The following is a 15,764-nucleotide window of genomic DNA, read 5'->3' as shown; positions in this document are numbered from 1 at the left end:
CACCTCCAAACCTGGGCCCTTGAGCCTCCTTCTAAAATTGTTTATTACTTACGGAGATTACAAAGAAAACACTTGCATTTCTGTTTATGAATCTGATATCTCCTGCTGAATGGTGTTTAAAGTGTTCATGGGATAATAAGATCCAGGCTCCTTTAAGTGAGAAACAAATTAGAGAGAGGTGCTGATGAGGAAAAAGTAGGGCAGACCCAAAGAAATTTCTTCCTTCAATGTCTGGTTTCAGAGGCTCCTAGTTATAAAGCAAAGACAACACTCCCAGACCGAAAACGCACAGCACAAGTCACAGCCTTTGACCAGAGAACTGGAGGCAGAGACAGCCGGGGAAGGAGGAAACCTGTTCTCCCGACTGGGAGAGGGGAGGCTGTGATTAGCACTCCTTCTGAAGGGGCGCTGTGAAGCCTCCGGGCAGAAGTGAGTGACCCAAAGTTACCCCATAGACCTAGGGTGGTCCTGTCCATGAGACCAAAACATTTAGTATTTGGATTTTAAAAAATTGCTAGCAGTTAAGTTTAGTATCAGGGATATTTAACTTTCACGTCTTGCTTCTATTTATTTTAACCGTTGCTATATCACATTGTTAGAGATAGAAATTAGAAATTGATGAAAGTGTTACTTTTAATTAAAGAGTTCAATTTGAAGGAAAATGAATTAATGGATTTTTAGTATATCTTTTTCAATCACTTTGCTGCCCCTCTGTTGGAGCAACTGCAGAAAATCCAAATGAAGGCGTCATATGTAGAAGGAAAAGATCAGCTTCTGTGTTGAGGGTCTGCTCTGCAACTCCAAACCTTCTACGTACTAGGAAGGGGCAAAGTGGGGGTACGTGATTACTTTGGGGGGACCTGTTTTGGGAGAGACATTGATAGTTCTTTACATCTTTTAATTAAACACATTTCTCATATGCCCAGAAGTCTTCTCATAATTTTTTTCATAAAAAAAACGTCTTATGGTAGTGAATTTTTTTAAGCTAATGAAATTCTAATACAACATTTAAACTTCTCTTTTTTTTTCTTTTTAAGATTTTATTTGTTTCATTCTAGGGAGAAGGGAAGTGAGGGAAAGAAACATCAGTGTATGGTTGCTTCTTATGTGCCGCCAACCGGGGACCTGGTACACAACCCAGGCATGTGCCTGGACTGGAAATTGAACCAGTGACCCTTTGGTTTGCAGGCCAGGGCTCAATCCACTGAGCCACACCAGCCAGGGCTGGACTTCTCTTTTCTGTGGGCACTGTCAACTTAGCAGAAACGTTTCTCCTAATTCTTTAACTAGCTAACTGTCCCAGGAGGTTAGGCAGTATACAATACTCAGCAAGGCATAGAACAGGGCCTGCTTAAAACCCAGCAACTGTGTGGACTGGGACCTTGTTCGACTTCTCCAAGCTTCTGATTCCCCATCTAAAAAATGAAGAGCAATAACATGCACCTCACGCTGTTGTTGCAAGGATTCAATGAGACATTTTATCTTAAAGTACCTGACGTTCCACGTCCTAGATGCTTCATGCACATTATTTTCCTTTCCATTTTCCTCCTCATATGCATATATACCAGCAACATCCATTTCCTTCATATGGAAAGCTGATGCTGTTAACGTTATTACACTAGATTTTCCATTAAGCATTTATCCTTATTCATTAGCTAGGAGGACTGACGCAAAAAGATATTAAATTATTTACTCAAGTTTAATGAATGAAATTGAAAACCTTTTTCCCTGCTTAACACGAATATGCCCTTTTCAGTATGCAGAGCTTTGTTGCATTTATTCAGAAGCTATCGCTAAGTGCTTAGTTTGGAACACAGGATTAATGAGCCCGGAGACAGGGCGTTCGTCACCATGGTAACCAAGCTAGCTTTGCCCTGTTCCAAGCTCAAAGAACGGATGCAGGATGCTTAACTCTGACCTGAGGTACCGTATATAGCTGGGTGTTCTTTTTCATATATTTGACTCCCCATTGCTGTCTGCGATTACGCTCTAATTCTCTTGAAAATAAAAATAAAAAGAACATCCTTGCTTCTTTAGGGCTCAGCTTTTTCATTTGTACCACCTGCCTTTCCTCTTAAATACATTTATCTCTCCATCAGTTTCCAAAGATTTTGGCACATTATGCCTCTCCACAAAAATTCTAGGTGACGTTAACAATCACACAGGTACCTACAATGCCCTGGTTGCTGAATGCCTAGATCTCATTTTTTCCAGGGACTTTCTCTTTCTCTCTGACCTGCCGACTCCGACCCATAGTCATCCCTGCAATGAGTCACTACCTTCAGATGAGCAGTCTCCAGAGATTACCAGTTCCAGCACTTGGTTCTCCAACCATAACCTCCCTTCTCTGTAACTCGATTTCGTTAGAACCCCTCTGTGTGTTCTTTGTCCATTAGATGTAACTGACCTTCCCCCCCTCCCTATCCAGCTCAGTGCCATATTCCATTATTTCAATGACTCTTTTGCCAAAACCTTAAACTTCCAATTCCTCATGGCACCTACTTGGTTCTATGCAGCTGAGAGCCTTATGGCAAAAATGACACTACAGGCAAGCTGCCATCTGAACGACACTGGTACCACCATCCAGTCAAAGACTCAGCCACACCGCTGCTCAGCAAGCCACTCTCTCTCTCTGTTTGACTTACCACCCCACTCTCCCGAGTAATTATCTCAAACCTTTTCCACTCCTCAATTTTTCAAGCCCTTTTCCTCTCTCTTCACTCTTAGATCTCCTCACCTCTTATTTTCATAGACAGGAGCTTTCCGATGGAAACTTCTGTAAAGCCTTAGAACTGCACGTATTGACTCCATCCTCCCCACCCCCGTTTTTTGTTTTTGTGGGGGAACTTTTTGTGCCTCTAGCTACAGCGGAACAGGTGTTCTATTCTCCAGAGCCAATCCCTCCACCTGGTCCTGGGTCTCACTTCCCAGACTTCTCAGAACCCTCACCCTGTGAATCGCCCTTCCTCTCTGTTGTCAGTGTCTGATGCGCTAGTGGGTTTTGCCATCATTTTAAAATGCTCAGGTTTCTGTCATTAAAAGAGAAACATTCTCAACCTTATTGTCCTCTTCATCTACCTCCTGCCTCTTCTTCACTAACACTCTTTAAAAGGCCTGTTCTCCCCTCCAAACAACTCCTTTTGTAGTGACCCATCCCCTCCATTCTAATTTCTGTATCCATCACTCAGCTGACTGATACCACCTCTGAGTCCTTGTCACTAAATCCAGTGGAAATTTCTTTAACTCTCAGCTTCTGGATTTCTCAGCAGTATTTGGCACTTCTGATGTCTCCCTCCTCCCTGAGGTACTCTCTTCACAGGAGGAAAGAAGCAGTGAGTGCCAGAGACCATAAACCGTGAGTCCTTTGCCATTAACAGTGATGAAATGGCGCTGGTTCAGCGACACCCTTCTCCCTAGTTCGAGCGTCTGTCCTTAACTGAACATTCAATAAATCTACAACAAGCAACAACTGATGTGCACCATGTCCTGGATGATGCTGAACAAACTCTGTTCTCATGAAATGTGCAGTTTAGTGAGGGAGGCAAGAAATCAAAGAGTTAAACAAATAAAATATTAAGCGCCACCAAGGAAAAGTACAACACGCTGTGAGAGTACAGAAGAACGCAGGGACCTACCTTAGCTTAAGGGAATTCAGGAAGAGTAATCCTTGTACTTGACTTCTGAACTAAAGCCTGAAGTAAGAGTAAAAGCTGAATCAAGAGGAAAGGGTGCCGCACTCTAGAAAGTATTTGCACTGCATTTACGGTCCCAATCCCCTTCCCCAACTCAGCACCTAGAATACTGGAATCAGGCCTTGACCCTCCAGGAAGAAGCCTGTAGAGTCTTCTTTGAAATATCGTACTAGTGTAAGAACAGAGATCTAAGGGTACCATGTCAGGGGTTCCCTGGATAAAAAAAAAGGTCCAGCCACAGCTCCCAAAGCGAAGCTAAGCCAGCTAACCCATCCTTACACCTAGCTTTGAAGTCAGCTTTTAGTCACTCAGTCTTAAATATCGGCAAACAACCAAGCATTATGAAACAGCTAAGGACAGTTTAGATGGTAGAAAGAGACAATGAAAAATAGAGAACACCAATCTGGAGTAAATCTCCCAGAAAGTACAGCATAAAGATAAAGAACAAACAACAGAAGAGACAACATAAGAATTAGAGCAGCAGCCTGGGGGGTACAGTAACTAAATAGTAATAATTCAGGGAAGCGAGCATGCAGGGAACAGCAGGAAAAAATGTATGCAATAAATACCGGATGGGGCAAAAGTAGGTTTACAGTTGTTTGTATGGGAAATAATAAATAATAATAGAAGAAGAAATTCTGCGTTTTGCATGCTCATAACTTTGTAAATCTACTTTTCGCCCACTTTGTAATTTAGAAACATTTACCATAACTGATAGACATGCGCATTTTGGGGTTGAAAGGATCCAGTACAACAGGTGCAGATAAACCCACCAAGGCAGCTCATCACTGAATTTTCAGAACACCAAAGACAAAATGCAAATTCTACACCCCTTTCCTACCCCCTGCCTCAGGGAAAGGTCATAGGTCACTTGGAGAAGGTGAGGAAATAAAACAGCCTCTGATTTTTTCAGCAACATCACTGAAAACTGACAGGGAACGGAACGATACCTTCATCATTCTGAAGGGACACGATTATCCATCTAGAATTCTACGCCAAGTCAGAGTAGAACCAGTGCCTTCTGGGGCACATATACGCCGTTGCACATTTTCTCAGAAAGAGGATGCACGCAACCCAAACAGGCAGCAAACCAGGATACAAGCCAACCCAGCATCCAAGAAACAGAAATGCAACGTAAGAGAGAGGCAGAGGGAATCTGCAGGCTGCCGGGGAGTGGAGTCCCAGTATGACAGTGATGCAGCAGAACTGAAGGCTCCAGAGGGCTGTTTGCAAGAAAATAAACTGAGAAAATAGCTGTTGAATTAAAATATCTTCAGAAAAGATTAAAGCTGTTGGCAAAAAGTTGGGGGTTTAAAATAGCAACAACACATAGACAACTAAAGCAAAAAAATAAGATGATTAGAGAAAACAAAATGTTGTACAAAGATGGAAACTGTATGCTAGTTTAGCATGAGCCTCGTAGTTGTAATAATATAACTACCCTGTGACAATGGAGGACTGCAAAGGTCCTTCTATTGGGGTGGGGTCGGGGGGGGGGGCGGGAGGGGGAAGAAGGAAGAAGAGCCAGATCCTCACCTTCCATTATGAGGAATCAACAGATCATCAAAACTGCTTATGTTGCTACTTATTCTTTTCAATTTTATGCATAAAAATGGTATTTATTTAGCAATATGGAGATAAATATCGAACTCATCAGCTAAAATAAGTGAAAGTGATTGCCTCTGAGGAGGGAGTAATCAAGAACTGCATTTTTCATAATAAACCTTGAATATGATGTCTTCTTAATGTCTTTTAATCAATTTTTATAGTTCTTCCACCCATTTGTTGAATATATTTTCTAGGCCCCTTAAGTTTCTGTGGTATTAGTCCATACCATCCATCTTTTCCTGTATTATAATTTCTCGCTGCTTGTTTCTGGTATATAAAAATGCCATTGATTTTTGCATATTGATCTCAAATGCAGTACCTCTGCTACACTCAATTATAAATTCTAACCATTTGACCTTAGATTTCCTTGGTTTTTTTATGTAGACAAACAGTGTGTGAAATAATGGTTAGTGTTACTTTCTGCTTTCCAATCTTCAAACATTTTGTTTATTTTTCTTTTCTCTTTTGGTTGGCTAGGATCCCCAGGGCTGAGCTGAAGAGATTCTAAAGGGGATTCCAGTAACATGTCACCATTAAGTAGACCACCAACTTTATCGAGCACTGGGGAAGGCAGTGGTTCCCTGAATGTGTTATGATTGTATGTGGAACATTCTTTATTAGACTGGGGTTCCTGCTGCCCGACTGGGTGTAAGTGTGACCTTCAAACAAATTTTAAGTTCACACACTCACAGCAGAATGATGAGAGACAAAACAATGTTTTTAGGAGCATCAGTGACCAGAAGACAAGGCTTTTAAGAGTCATTCTCTGCCGAGAGAGGAGGTTCTCAGGACCGATGGAGGACAGGAATTTGCTTATTATTGGCTGTTCCTATTATTTTCTGTGTGTGGTAAAGGATGTGGCCATATTTTTTATAGTGACGAATTAATTGGTATAGTGATATAAAGTTTCCTTTTAAAATTAAATTGAGTACATATATCAGTTTGAAGGCCATGTACAATTCATATTGTATAGGTGGTACTGCCCGTAGAGCAGATGGGGCAAAAATCCCCCAGTTGTTTACAAACGACTAGGGCGGTTGAGATTTGCCTATTACGATGGCTAGCATAAGGAGAGATGGACAGCGATGGGTTGGTGGGACAGGCGTCTGTCAAGCAAGCATATCTATTTCTTGGCTAACACAGAAGTCCAGTGCCATCTTGCCTTTCTGCGTTTGCACCATTGACTAAAGACTTTTCTAACAGGCCGGTAACTAGTGTCACTGCCACCCCAAGAAGCAGGGGACAGTCTTTCAGGAGGCATGGTCTCTTTTACATCGTCCTCATGCTACATTCTGCCTGGAAACATTTGAATTTTTATGGCTTTCCTGCAGTAACAGATTTTCCTCCAACTGTCAGGATTTGCTTCATGCAGAGCGAAGCAAGCAGCTTTTATTTGCCTCTGTCTCGAAAGGAAATAGGTAGAAATAATATGCTGCCTTTCAGTCTGACCCGAATCTCTTTATTCATAGGGAAATGCAGGATTCGCAGAGAGGACATTTTCGCTGAGGTAAATAAGCCCTCTCAACTGATGAACGCTATTATACTAACACCAAAGGAAACAAAGGCCAGGAGATGGGGGGCATTAAGTAGAAAGGCCAATAGAAAATTAGCAGACAGAAATCCAGCTCGGGGACAAAGCCGGCTCTGAAACACTGAAAAAAAAATAGAGAAAAATCCTTTAAGAGAAAATTGCATGCAATTTTTTGGCCTCAATTAGCCTTTTCCACAAAGAGCACTTTTCCACAAAGAGCCCATTAAATAGCAAATGAAATTACATTGGTTTTCAGTTGCCATGGCATTGGTTTTTCCTTTAATGGACTTCTCTGGTCCTGAGTTTAATGCTAGCCTAACTTCCTTTCCTCATCTGTAGACTGCCTCGACTCTCTCTGTCCAGCCACAGAGTGATGTAAGTGACTTCTCCACCAAGTGCCAGGCACATAATCCAAGAGGGAGAAAACTCATCCCTCAGCTATCTCCCTAGAGACCGAGAGAGTAGAACTGGCCAACAGCAGCATTTGATTAACCATGAACATAAGGGTTCCTATCTATCAGATGGCAGTAATTCCTATCCATGCACTCAAGGCTCCCGAGGCTACCCCCAGGTCAGTGAGAGACCGTTTATTGAGTGCTTCCAATGTGCCCAGCTCTGTCCACGAGGTTGAAGACATAGAAATGCAAAAGAAAGGATGTAAGATGCTCAAGATGCTCGCAGTCTTCTTGAGCTCCAGACTAGCAGACTCAGCCCCAGACACTTACCTTTACCTTTTCTCTATGTATCTATTCATAAAATGGGTAAAATTTCCTGCAATTATATAACTCACAATTAAAAAAATATATATTTGCCAGGTACCGCTCTTTAAAAAATTATTATCCCAGGAGTAAGGATCTAAAATAACATTTCCTCTTTCAAAGGGCTTTACTACAGCTAATGATTAGCTATGAGATCAAGTCTGACTGTGTAATTTACATATTATTTTCTAATATGCATAATCACATGTAATTTTTAAGTTTATTCAATTTATACTCCCCAATGAACTTCTTCTCCCTCTTTTCTAAAAATCTTTACCTGAGGACATTTTTTCATTGCTTCTAGAGAGAGGGGAAGGGAGAGAGAGAAACATCAGTGTGACAGAGAGACACCTGTTGGTTGCCTCCTGTACACCCGGGACCAGGGATCAAACCTGCAACCTAGGCATGTGCTCTGACCAGGAATACGAACCCACAACCTTCAGTTATGGGACGACAGTCCAAGCAACTGAGCCACACTGACCAGGGCTAACCTTCTTTTTGAAAATCTTCCCATGTCAGTGAACACTCATGGACAGCCTTATTTTAACATCTGTATGGTGTGGATAATGCAGCTCAAAATTTTTCTATTAGATATGCAAACATTTTTCAGTTTTTCAATACTATCAATGATTTTAAGAGGGCAAAAAGAAATCAATTTTTAAGCCTCTAAATACATTAAAAATAATAAATGTCAATATATACATTTTAAAATTGTGGTATATTTTAAATATATACTTTAACCAATCAAACCTTCTAATGCAAATATGTAAAATAAAATACACTAGAACTATACTATTTTGAGGACTTTTACAGACTTAAGACAATATCTCAATTTCTATAGACCATGTGACCATCACAATTCTGTCACATGATAATATATCATTTCCCTCTCATCAGTTACCGAATTTTTGGGGTTGTAAGACACACCAGACCTAGGTTTTAGAGGAGGAAAATAGGAAAAAAATTTTTGAAACAAAAAATGTAAAATATTACATAACATAGGCCACCCCCCCCACCCCACAGCGAACCCGGTAAGCTACATTTGGACTACAAGACACACCCCTATTTTTCTCCCAAAGCTGTGAGGGGGAATGTGTGTCTTATAGTCCAAAAATATGGTACCTCTTTGACTCAATGTATAATCTTGTTTGATTATAACATCTAAAGTTTGAATTTGAAGTCCTACATAATTGAGAGCCCTGAGCCAAAGAGACTCAAATTAGTTTTTAATACCAGAGGTGAACCTTCTGGGTTAAAAACATTTTAAGCTTTTTTTTTATCCTCATCTAGAAACATTTTTTCATTGCTTTTAGAAACAGAGGAAAGGAGAGAGAGAGAAAAACATTGATAAGAGAGAGAATCACCAATTGGTTGCCTTCTCGTGCATGCCCCAACTGGGGATCGAACCACAACATAGGTATGTCCCCTGACTGGGAATCAAACTCCACAACCTTTTGTTTTGCTCTATGGGACAATGCTCTAACCAACTGAGCCAGCCACACCAGCTGGGATATAAAAAGGTTTTAAGCTTTTGATATTGCCCTCCTCATCCTACCCATTTACACTTCATTAAACGTGGGAAAGCCTTTCCCCATGTGGTCGTCAACATAGGTATTATTGTCTTTTGTATCACCGTTAATGTAATAAACAACAACAAAAGGATCTGACTGTTATTTTAATTGATGTTTTACTGATCAGCAATGCAGGTGATTATTGTTATCTTTATTCATCTTTTTTTCCCCCTGAAATGCTTGTTCCTGTTCTTGGTCCTTTGTTCTGTTCCCATCCCCCTTAGTTGTTAACTCCCTTACTCTCAGTTTTAAGATTTCTTTGTATATTAAGGATATGAGCCCTTTGTCATGTAGTCTCCAGTATTTTTCTCATTTTATGACGGCCATTTAATTTCATGATCTCTTTGCCACACATTGAACATTTTTGTCTCACCTGATTTATCTTTCTTTTCCTTATGGCTTTGGCCTTTACTATCATGGCTCTAAAGAGTATGTATATCTTTAATGGACTTCCACTCTTTCTCCTGGCTTGTTGTCAGCCTAATCCTCTGAGTCTCTAGGTAGCCTCCCTCTGTGGACAGGGACAAAGGAGAAGGGAAAGAATTGTGTTGTTGGGGGAAGGTATGTAGCAATGCCTCTCAGGAGTGAGAGGGTTGGCATCCCTCTGCCAGCCAGTAGTTGATGAAAGCATCGATATAAAAAGCCAACAATGAAACAAATATATCACTTATTACCTTTCTTTTAAAAGACTTAAAAGTTTAAATTCATTAATTAAAAACTAAATCTAAAAATAAATCCCTAAGTAAATGTAAAAGGTAGTGACAGCCACTTGCGTGCGGTCAGGTGGATAAGCCCCAGTGGATGATCCTGCCTTTCTCCGGGTGTCTGGGCCCTTCCTTCAAGGGTGGGTGAGAAGGAGAATAAGCTGGGCTGACATTGTTCTCCATAATTCTCATAGGTTGAGAAAAACATGGAACTTTTAAGTTGTTCTCCCATCCTTTCCCCATGACCTTCCATAACTTCCCCTCTCTCCTCAAAATTCTCACCCTTTATGCTCTCCTTTTTGGCTGATGACTTGGCCTCATGCATTATTGAGGGTTGGGGAAAGCCATAAGACATGATGTTCCTCATCACACCACAAACACTCCAGTATTTAAAGCCATCTTTTACTTGAGCACATCTGTGAACATTGAGAATGTGTCTTACGGTGTCTGGATTTCACCGTGTCTCCACTTCTCTATTTAGACTTTTTAGTTATCTTGTCTGATGCATCTTCAATTCTTTTCTTTCTGTAAGTCATTTTCCTTCATCATTCAAACATTCCCTTTTATCACCAACTGTACACTCTCCTGTGCTTTTCCCCAACTTCAGCAATCATGTTATTCTTATGCTCACTTTTGCAGTCACGCTTCTTTGAACAATGATGAACATAGACCATCTCTAGTTTCTAACCTCCCATTCACACCTTATACAATTCTAATCTGGCTTTAACAACCTGCCATTTCACCAAAACTATTTTTGGCAGTAATATCTCTGTCTTTTAATCTAATGAACATCTAATTAACCTCTCAGTGGCTGTCAATACAGCTGTCCATGGTCTTCTTGAATTGCCTTTTTCTTGGTCCCTGAGATGCCAAAAATATTCCTGGGTTTCTGCAACTTCACTTATCAATTCTTTTCACTCTCATTTCTCCACTCCTCTCCATTCTGTCAACATTTAATGTAAGAATTTACCAGGGTTTGGTCCTAGGTTCTCTTCACTCTCTACACTATTTATCTAGATGATTTCAGTGAGGCATTAGCCAAAAAAGAAAAAAATATATTAGTGGACCCATATATATATGGCCAATTGATTTTTGACAAAGCTAAAAGGCAACTCAATGATGAAAGAATAGTCTTTTCATCAAATCATATGGAGACACATACATAAGAGAGAAATCTTTGCTACTTGGGTTTGTCAAAGATTTCTTAACTAGAACACAAAAAGCGCAAACCATAAGATGTCAAAGGGAACCATGTCCTTTTCTTGCTTAAAATTTTGTAGTGGTTCCATTTCTAAATCCCATACCTTGGCCTCCAAGAGGCTGTATATGGTTTAACACACCCAGTGACATTCCTTCTACATTCCTGTTTTCGCACCCAACCACAGCCATGGTGTTCTGGCCTCACTGGCCTCCTTCCTTTTATTGGATATTCTGAATATCCCAACTTTTTTGTTCTCCTAGCAACTTTGCACACATGCTACTCCCTAGATCTAGACTCCTCTTCTTGGATTTTTTAAATGGCTAGCTACTTCTTATTATAAAGGTTCAGTTTACATATCATATCGCTAGAAAGTTTTATACATTTTATAATAGTTCATGCATGAATTCTCTTTCATAGTGCCTTATTTTGCTCCTCTCTTAATTTAATTTATGAATTTATTTTAACATTTATCTCACCTACTAGAATATAAGCTTTTTGAAGGCAAAACTATTTTCTCTTTTTTATTTAGCACATTACCTGACACATCATAGAAGCTAAATAAACACTTGTTATATGTGTAAATTAACAAGTCTTCTACAATTAAAAAAATAACAGTAAAATTCCAGTGAGATCACCACAGAATGATCTGGGCCAACATAATATAACAATCTATTCTCCATCTACCTATCTATCTATCTGCATATTTTAGGCCCCCCTGAATAAGGCTTAATGCATGGAGATAACTACTACATTGTCTGAGATAAGTAAGGATCACCAAGATTCAAAACCATAAATGTGCAAATAGATGATAATGTCAGCCACCCAAAAAAAGCTTACCTCTCCAAACCAATTGCTTGGCACAGAGAATGGAGCTTGGAGTGGTACAAAAGTGTAAAGCTGTGTGTCCACTTAAGGAGTAGCAATTGAGCTTTGCTCCATGGTCACAAAGGATCTTAACGCAATCCAAGTTGGCCATTTCACAAGCCACATGAAGAGGTGTTTTCCCGTTGGGCCTACAGTTGATTGTAGCATTATGGTCCAGGAGCACCAGAAGACATTCCACATGACCAAACAAGACAGAGAGATGCAGGCCTGTTGCCCAAGAGGACTTTAATTTATAGCTAGGCAACCAATAACCTGAAAAAAGAAGGGAAAAAAGTTTAGTTTCTCGGCCTAGGATTTCTCCATCTTTCATAAGGATTTTATTAATTTACTTATTTTTTGCATTTTTTAATTTTTTTCCTATCATCATTTAGCCCCCAATACCATCTTTCACCTCTACCCACACCCTCCCCCCAACATTACTATCCTATTGTCCATGTCCACGAGTTCTTTCTCTTTCATGAGGATTTTTACAGAGTATTTTACTTTGGTCACATTTACAAAATTGAAGCAGGGTGATTCAGAAGTTATAAACTAGTAGCTAATGGGTCTACAAGTGTTAGGTATCACATTTGGATGTACTAACCGAGACAGGGGTTCTTAGTATTTATTATCTTGCCTCTTACTTCACCTTTCTGACTCTCCCATGCATTTGAGTTTGAGTTCTTTATTTATGTCATTGCTTTTTACTTTATATGGTGAGTTACATAAGACTCATATTTAAGAGTTTTAAAAAATTCCAATCAGGACTTCTGACCAAGATGGAGGCACAGGTAGACAAACTGTACTTCCATTCACAACCAAAAGAAGGACAACGACAAACTTAAAAAAAAAAAAACAACCAGAAATGACAGAAAATCAAACTGTATGGAAGTTGGACAACCAATGAGTTAAAGAAGAAACATTCATCCAGACTGGTAGGAGGAGCGGAGACGGGAAGCTCAGTGGAGAGGACTCACAGCAAAGTGGCTCGAGGACTGGGGTGGGCAAGGCAGCAGTTGGCAGACCGAGCGAGGTGGCAACTGGCAGAGTGGGTAGTCCCACATTTGTGTGCAGATATACCAGGAGGAACAACTGGGGAGTGAGACTGACCATGTAACCCAGGGTTCCAGTGCAGGGAAATACAGCCTCAAAGCCTCTGACTGAAAAAACCTGTGGGGGGTTGAGGCAGCAGGAGAAACTCCCAGCTTCACAAGAGAGTTTGTTGGAGAGACCCACAGGGTCCTACAGTGTACACAAACCCATCCACATGGGAATCAGCACTAGAAGGGCCCACTTTGCTTGTGGGTAGCAGCAGAAGTGACTGAAAGCCTGCAGAGAGCAGAGCAAGCAGCACTGTTTCCTCTCAGACCCCTCCCCCACATACAGCATCACAAAGTGAGGTGGGTTGCCCCACCCTGGAGAGTACCTAAGGCTCTGCCCCTTAGTATGTAACAGGTGCACCAAGACAAAAAAAGGCCCAAATAAAAGAACATATCAAAGCTCCACAAAAATACAACTAAGCAATGAAGAGATAGTCAACCTATCAGATGCGCAGTTCAAAACATTGGTAATCAGGATGTTCACAGAAATGGTTGAGTATAGTCGCAAAAGAGGAAAAAAGTGAAGGCTATGAAAAAATAACGAAAAATATACAAGGAACCAACAGTAACTCAACCAAACCAGGACTCAAATCAATGGTTTGGAGCAGAAGGAAGAAAGAAACATTCAACCAGAACAGAATGAAGAAACAAGAATTCAAAAAATGAAGAGAGGCTTAGGAACCTCTGGTACAACTTTAAACTTTTCAACATACAAATCATAAAGGTGCCAGAAGGAGAAGAGAAAGAATAAGAAATTGAAAACTTATTTGAAAAAAATAATGAAGGAGAACTTCCCAAATCTGGCAAGGAAATAGACTTCCAGGAAGTCCAGGAAACTTAGAGAGTCCCAAAGAAGTTGAACCCAAGGTAGCACACACCCAAGGTACATCATAATTACATTACCCAATATTAAAGATGAGGAGAGAATCTTAAAAGCAGCAACAGAAAAGGAGACAGTTACCTACAAAGGAGTTCCCATAAGACTAGCAGCTGATTTCTCAAAAGAAACCTTGCAGATAAGAAGGGGCTGGAAAGAAGTAGTCAAAGTCGTGAAAAGCAAGGACCTATATCCAAGATGACTCTATCCAGCAAAGCTTTCATTTAGAATGGAGGGGCAGATAAAGTGATTCCCAGATAAGGTCAAGTTAAAGGAGTTCATCATCACCAAACCCTTATTATACGAGTGGTAAAGGGACTTAATCTAACAAAAAGAAGATGGTCAAAAATATGAACAGTAAAATGACAACATACTCACAAAATCACAGCCAAACCTAAAAAAAAACAAACAACAAACTAAGCACACAACTAGAACAGGAAAAGAATCACAGAAATGGAGATCACATGGAGGGTTATCAGTGGGGAGGGAATGGAGTAGAATGGAGAAAAGGTATAGGGAATAAGTAGTATAAATGGTAGGCAGAGAACAGACAAGGGGAGGGTAAGAATAGTATAGGAAATAGTATAGAAGCCAAACAACTTATATATACAACCCATGGACATAAACTAAAGGGGGGAATGTGACTAGGAGTGGGGTGCAGGGCAGAAGGGAATAAAGAGGGGAAAATGGTACAACTGTAATAGCATACTCAATAAAATATATTTTTTTAAATTCCAATCATTTTTTCAAATGATGCCAAAGCTGTTAGTTATAAGCTTATACTTTTTATCCCATCATAGTTCTTTCCCCCAGAGTTGCTGCTATTGTCATCAATCTAAGGTGTGAATATATTTAATGTCTTTACAAAATTTGTCACACCAAGATTTTATTTACCAGTTTGTCACTTTACACAATACCTTTTTCCAAAAAAAGAATTTAAGACAACTCACAAACTTTATGTTAAACTTTTTAATAATCTAGGAAATAAGGCAAAAAATAAGGTCAGAAAATAAAAGGAGGTCAAGGGTAAGATGAGTACACAAAATATACACCATGTCTAGTGTGCTAGAACTGCATAGCGAATTTGCCTTTGAATTTCTAGTATGGAATAAACAGCAAAACATATGCTATGCCATTAACTATGCCCATAAACTATATACAAATTAATTGCTCAGAAGAAGCACAGTGGTCCTAGAACTGAGGTCTTGGATAAATTTTCCCCATTCGTTTTTGAAAATGTTCTCTGTGTGTGTGTTTCTCCTTTTGCCCTCTGACCACTGAAACAATGTTTTCTAAACAGTGGGTCTGTCCTGTTACCCAAGTCCCCAAAGTCTGCCATATATGACAAGCTATAATGAAAATAACTTTATAAACCTTCTTTCAACATTTATACCTACAGCCATGGCATTAAGCTCACTACGAGCGGGGAATGAAAAATAGGTACAGAAAGATAAAATACTGATGAGAAGATGAAGATGCAGAGACAGCTCACTGCCTAGAAGAGGACGTAGAGCTGAAACAACAAAATACATTTTAACATGGATAAATCAGAGGTTTCCTTTTAGGTTATAAAAATTCCACTATACACATACAAGGTAAGCAGAATATGGTTTAATGGTAATTTATTTGAGAAAAGACCTGGGGATTTGAGTTGACAGTAACCTCAAAATGAGCCAACAGTGGGATGGAGCTGCCAAAAAGTTAATACAATCTTAAGCTACATTAATAAATGTGCAGGGCCCAGAACAAGGGAATTAAAGTTGTATTCTTCACTGCTTAGACATGGTCAGAATAAATCTAGAATACTCTCGAGCACAAATGATGAGCATCTGGGAGGCACTCAGAGGACAATGACCCC

At 40.0% G+C, this 15,764-nt stretch overlaps 1 protein-coding gene across 1 annotated transcript in view; it reads right to left on the bottom strand.

Annotated features, from left to right (window-relative positions):
* ASB4 (ankyrin repeat and SOCS box containing 4) overlaps positions 1-15,764 on the bottom strand; it is a 59,043-nt gene that overhangs the window by 35,184 nt on the left and 8,095 nt on the right. The window contains exon 2 of the mRNA XM_037142793.2: positions 11,903-12,202. Coding sequence (XP_036998688.1) covers positions 11,903-12,202 — 300 coding nt within the window. The remainder of the gene's footprint in view (positions 1-11,902; positions 12,203-15,764) is intronic.

Source organism: Artibeus jamaicensis, unplaced genomic scaffold (genome assembly GCF_021234435.1).
Source record: "Artibeus jamaicensis isolate MK-2021 breed Jamaican fruit bat unplaced genomic scaffold, CSHL_Jam_final contig_923, whole genome shotgun sequence".
NCBI lineage: Eukaryota > Metazoa > Chordata > Mammalia > Chiroptera > Phyllostomidae > Artibeus > Artibeus jamaicensis.
The sequence above is the reverse complement of the archived record's forward strand: the minus strand, read 5'-3'. Positions and strand labels throughout refer to the sequence as shown.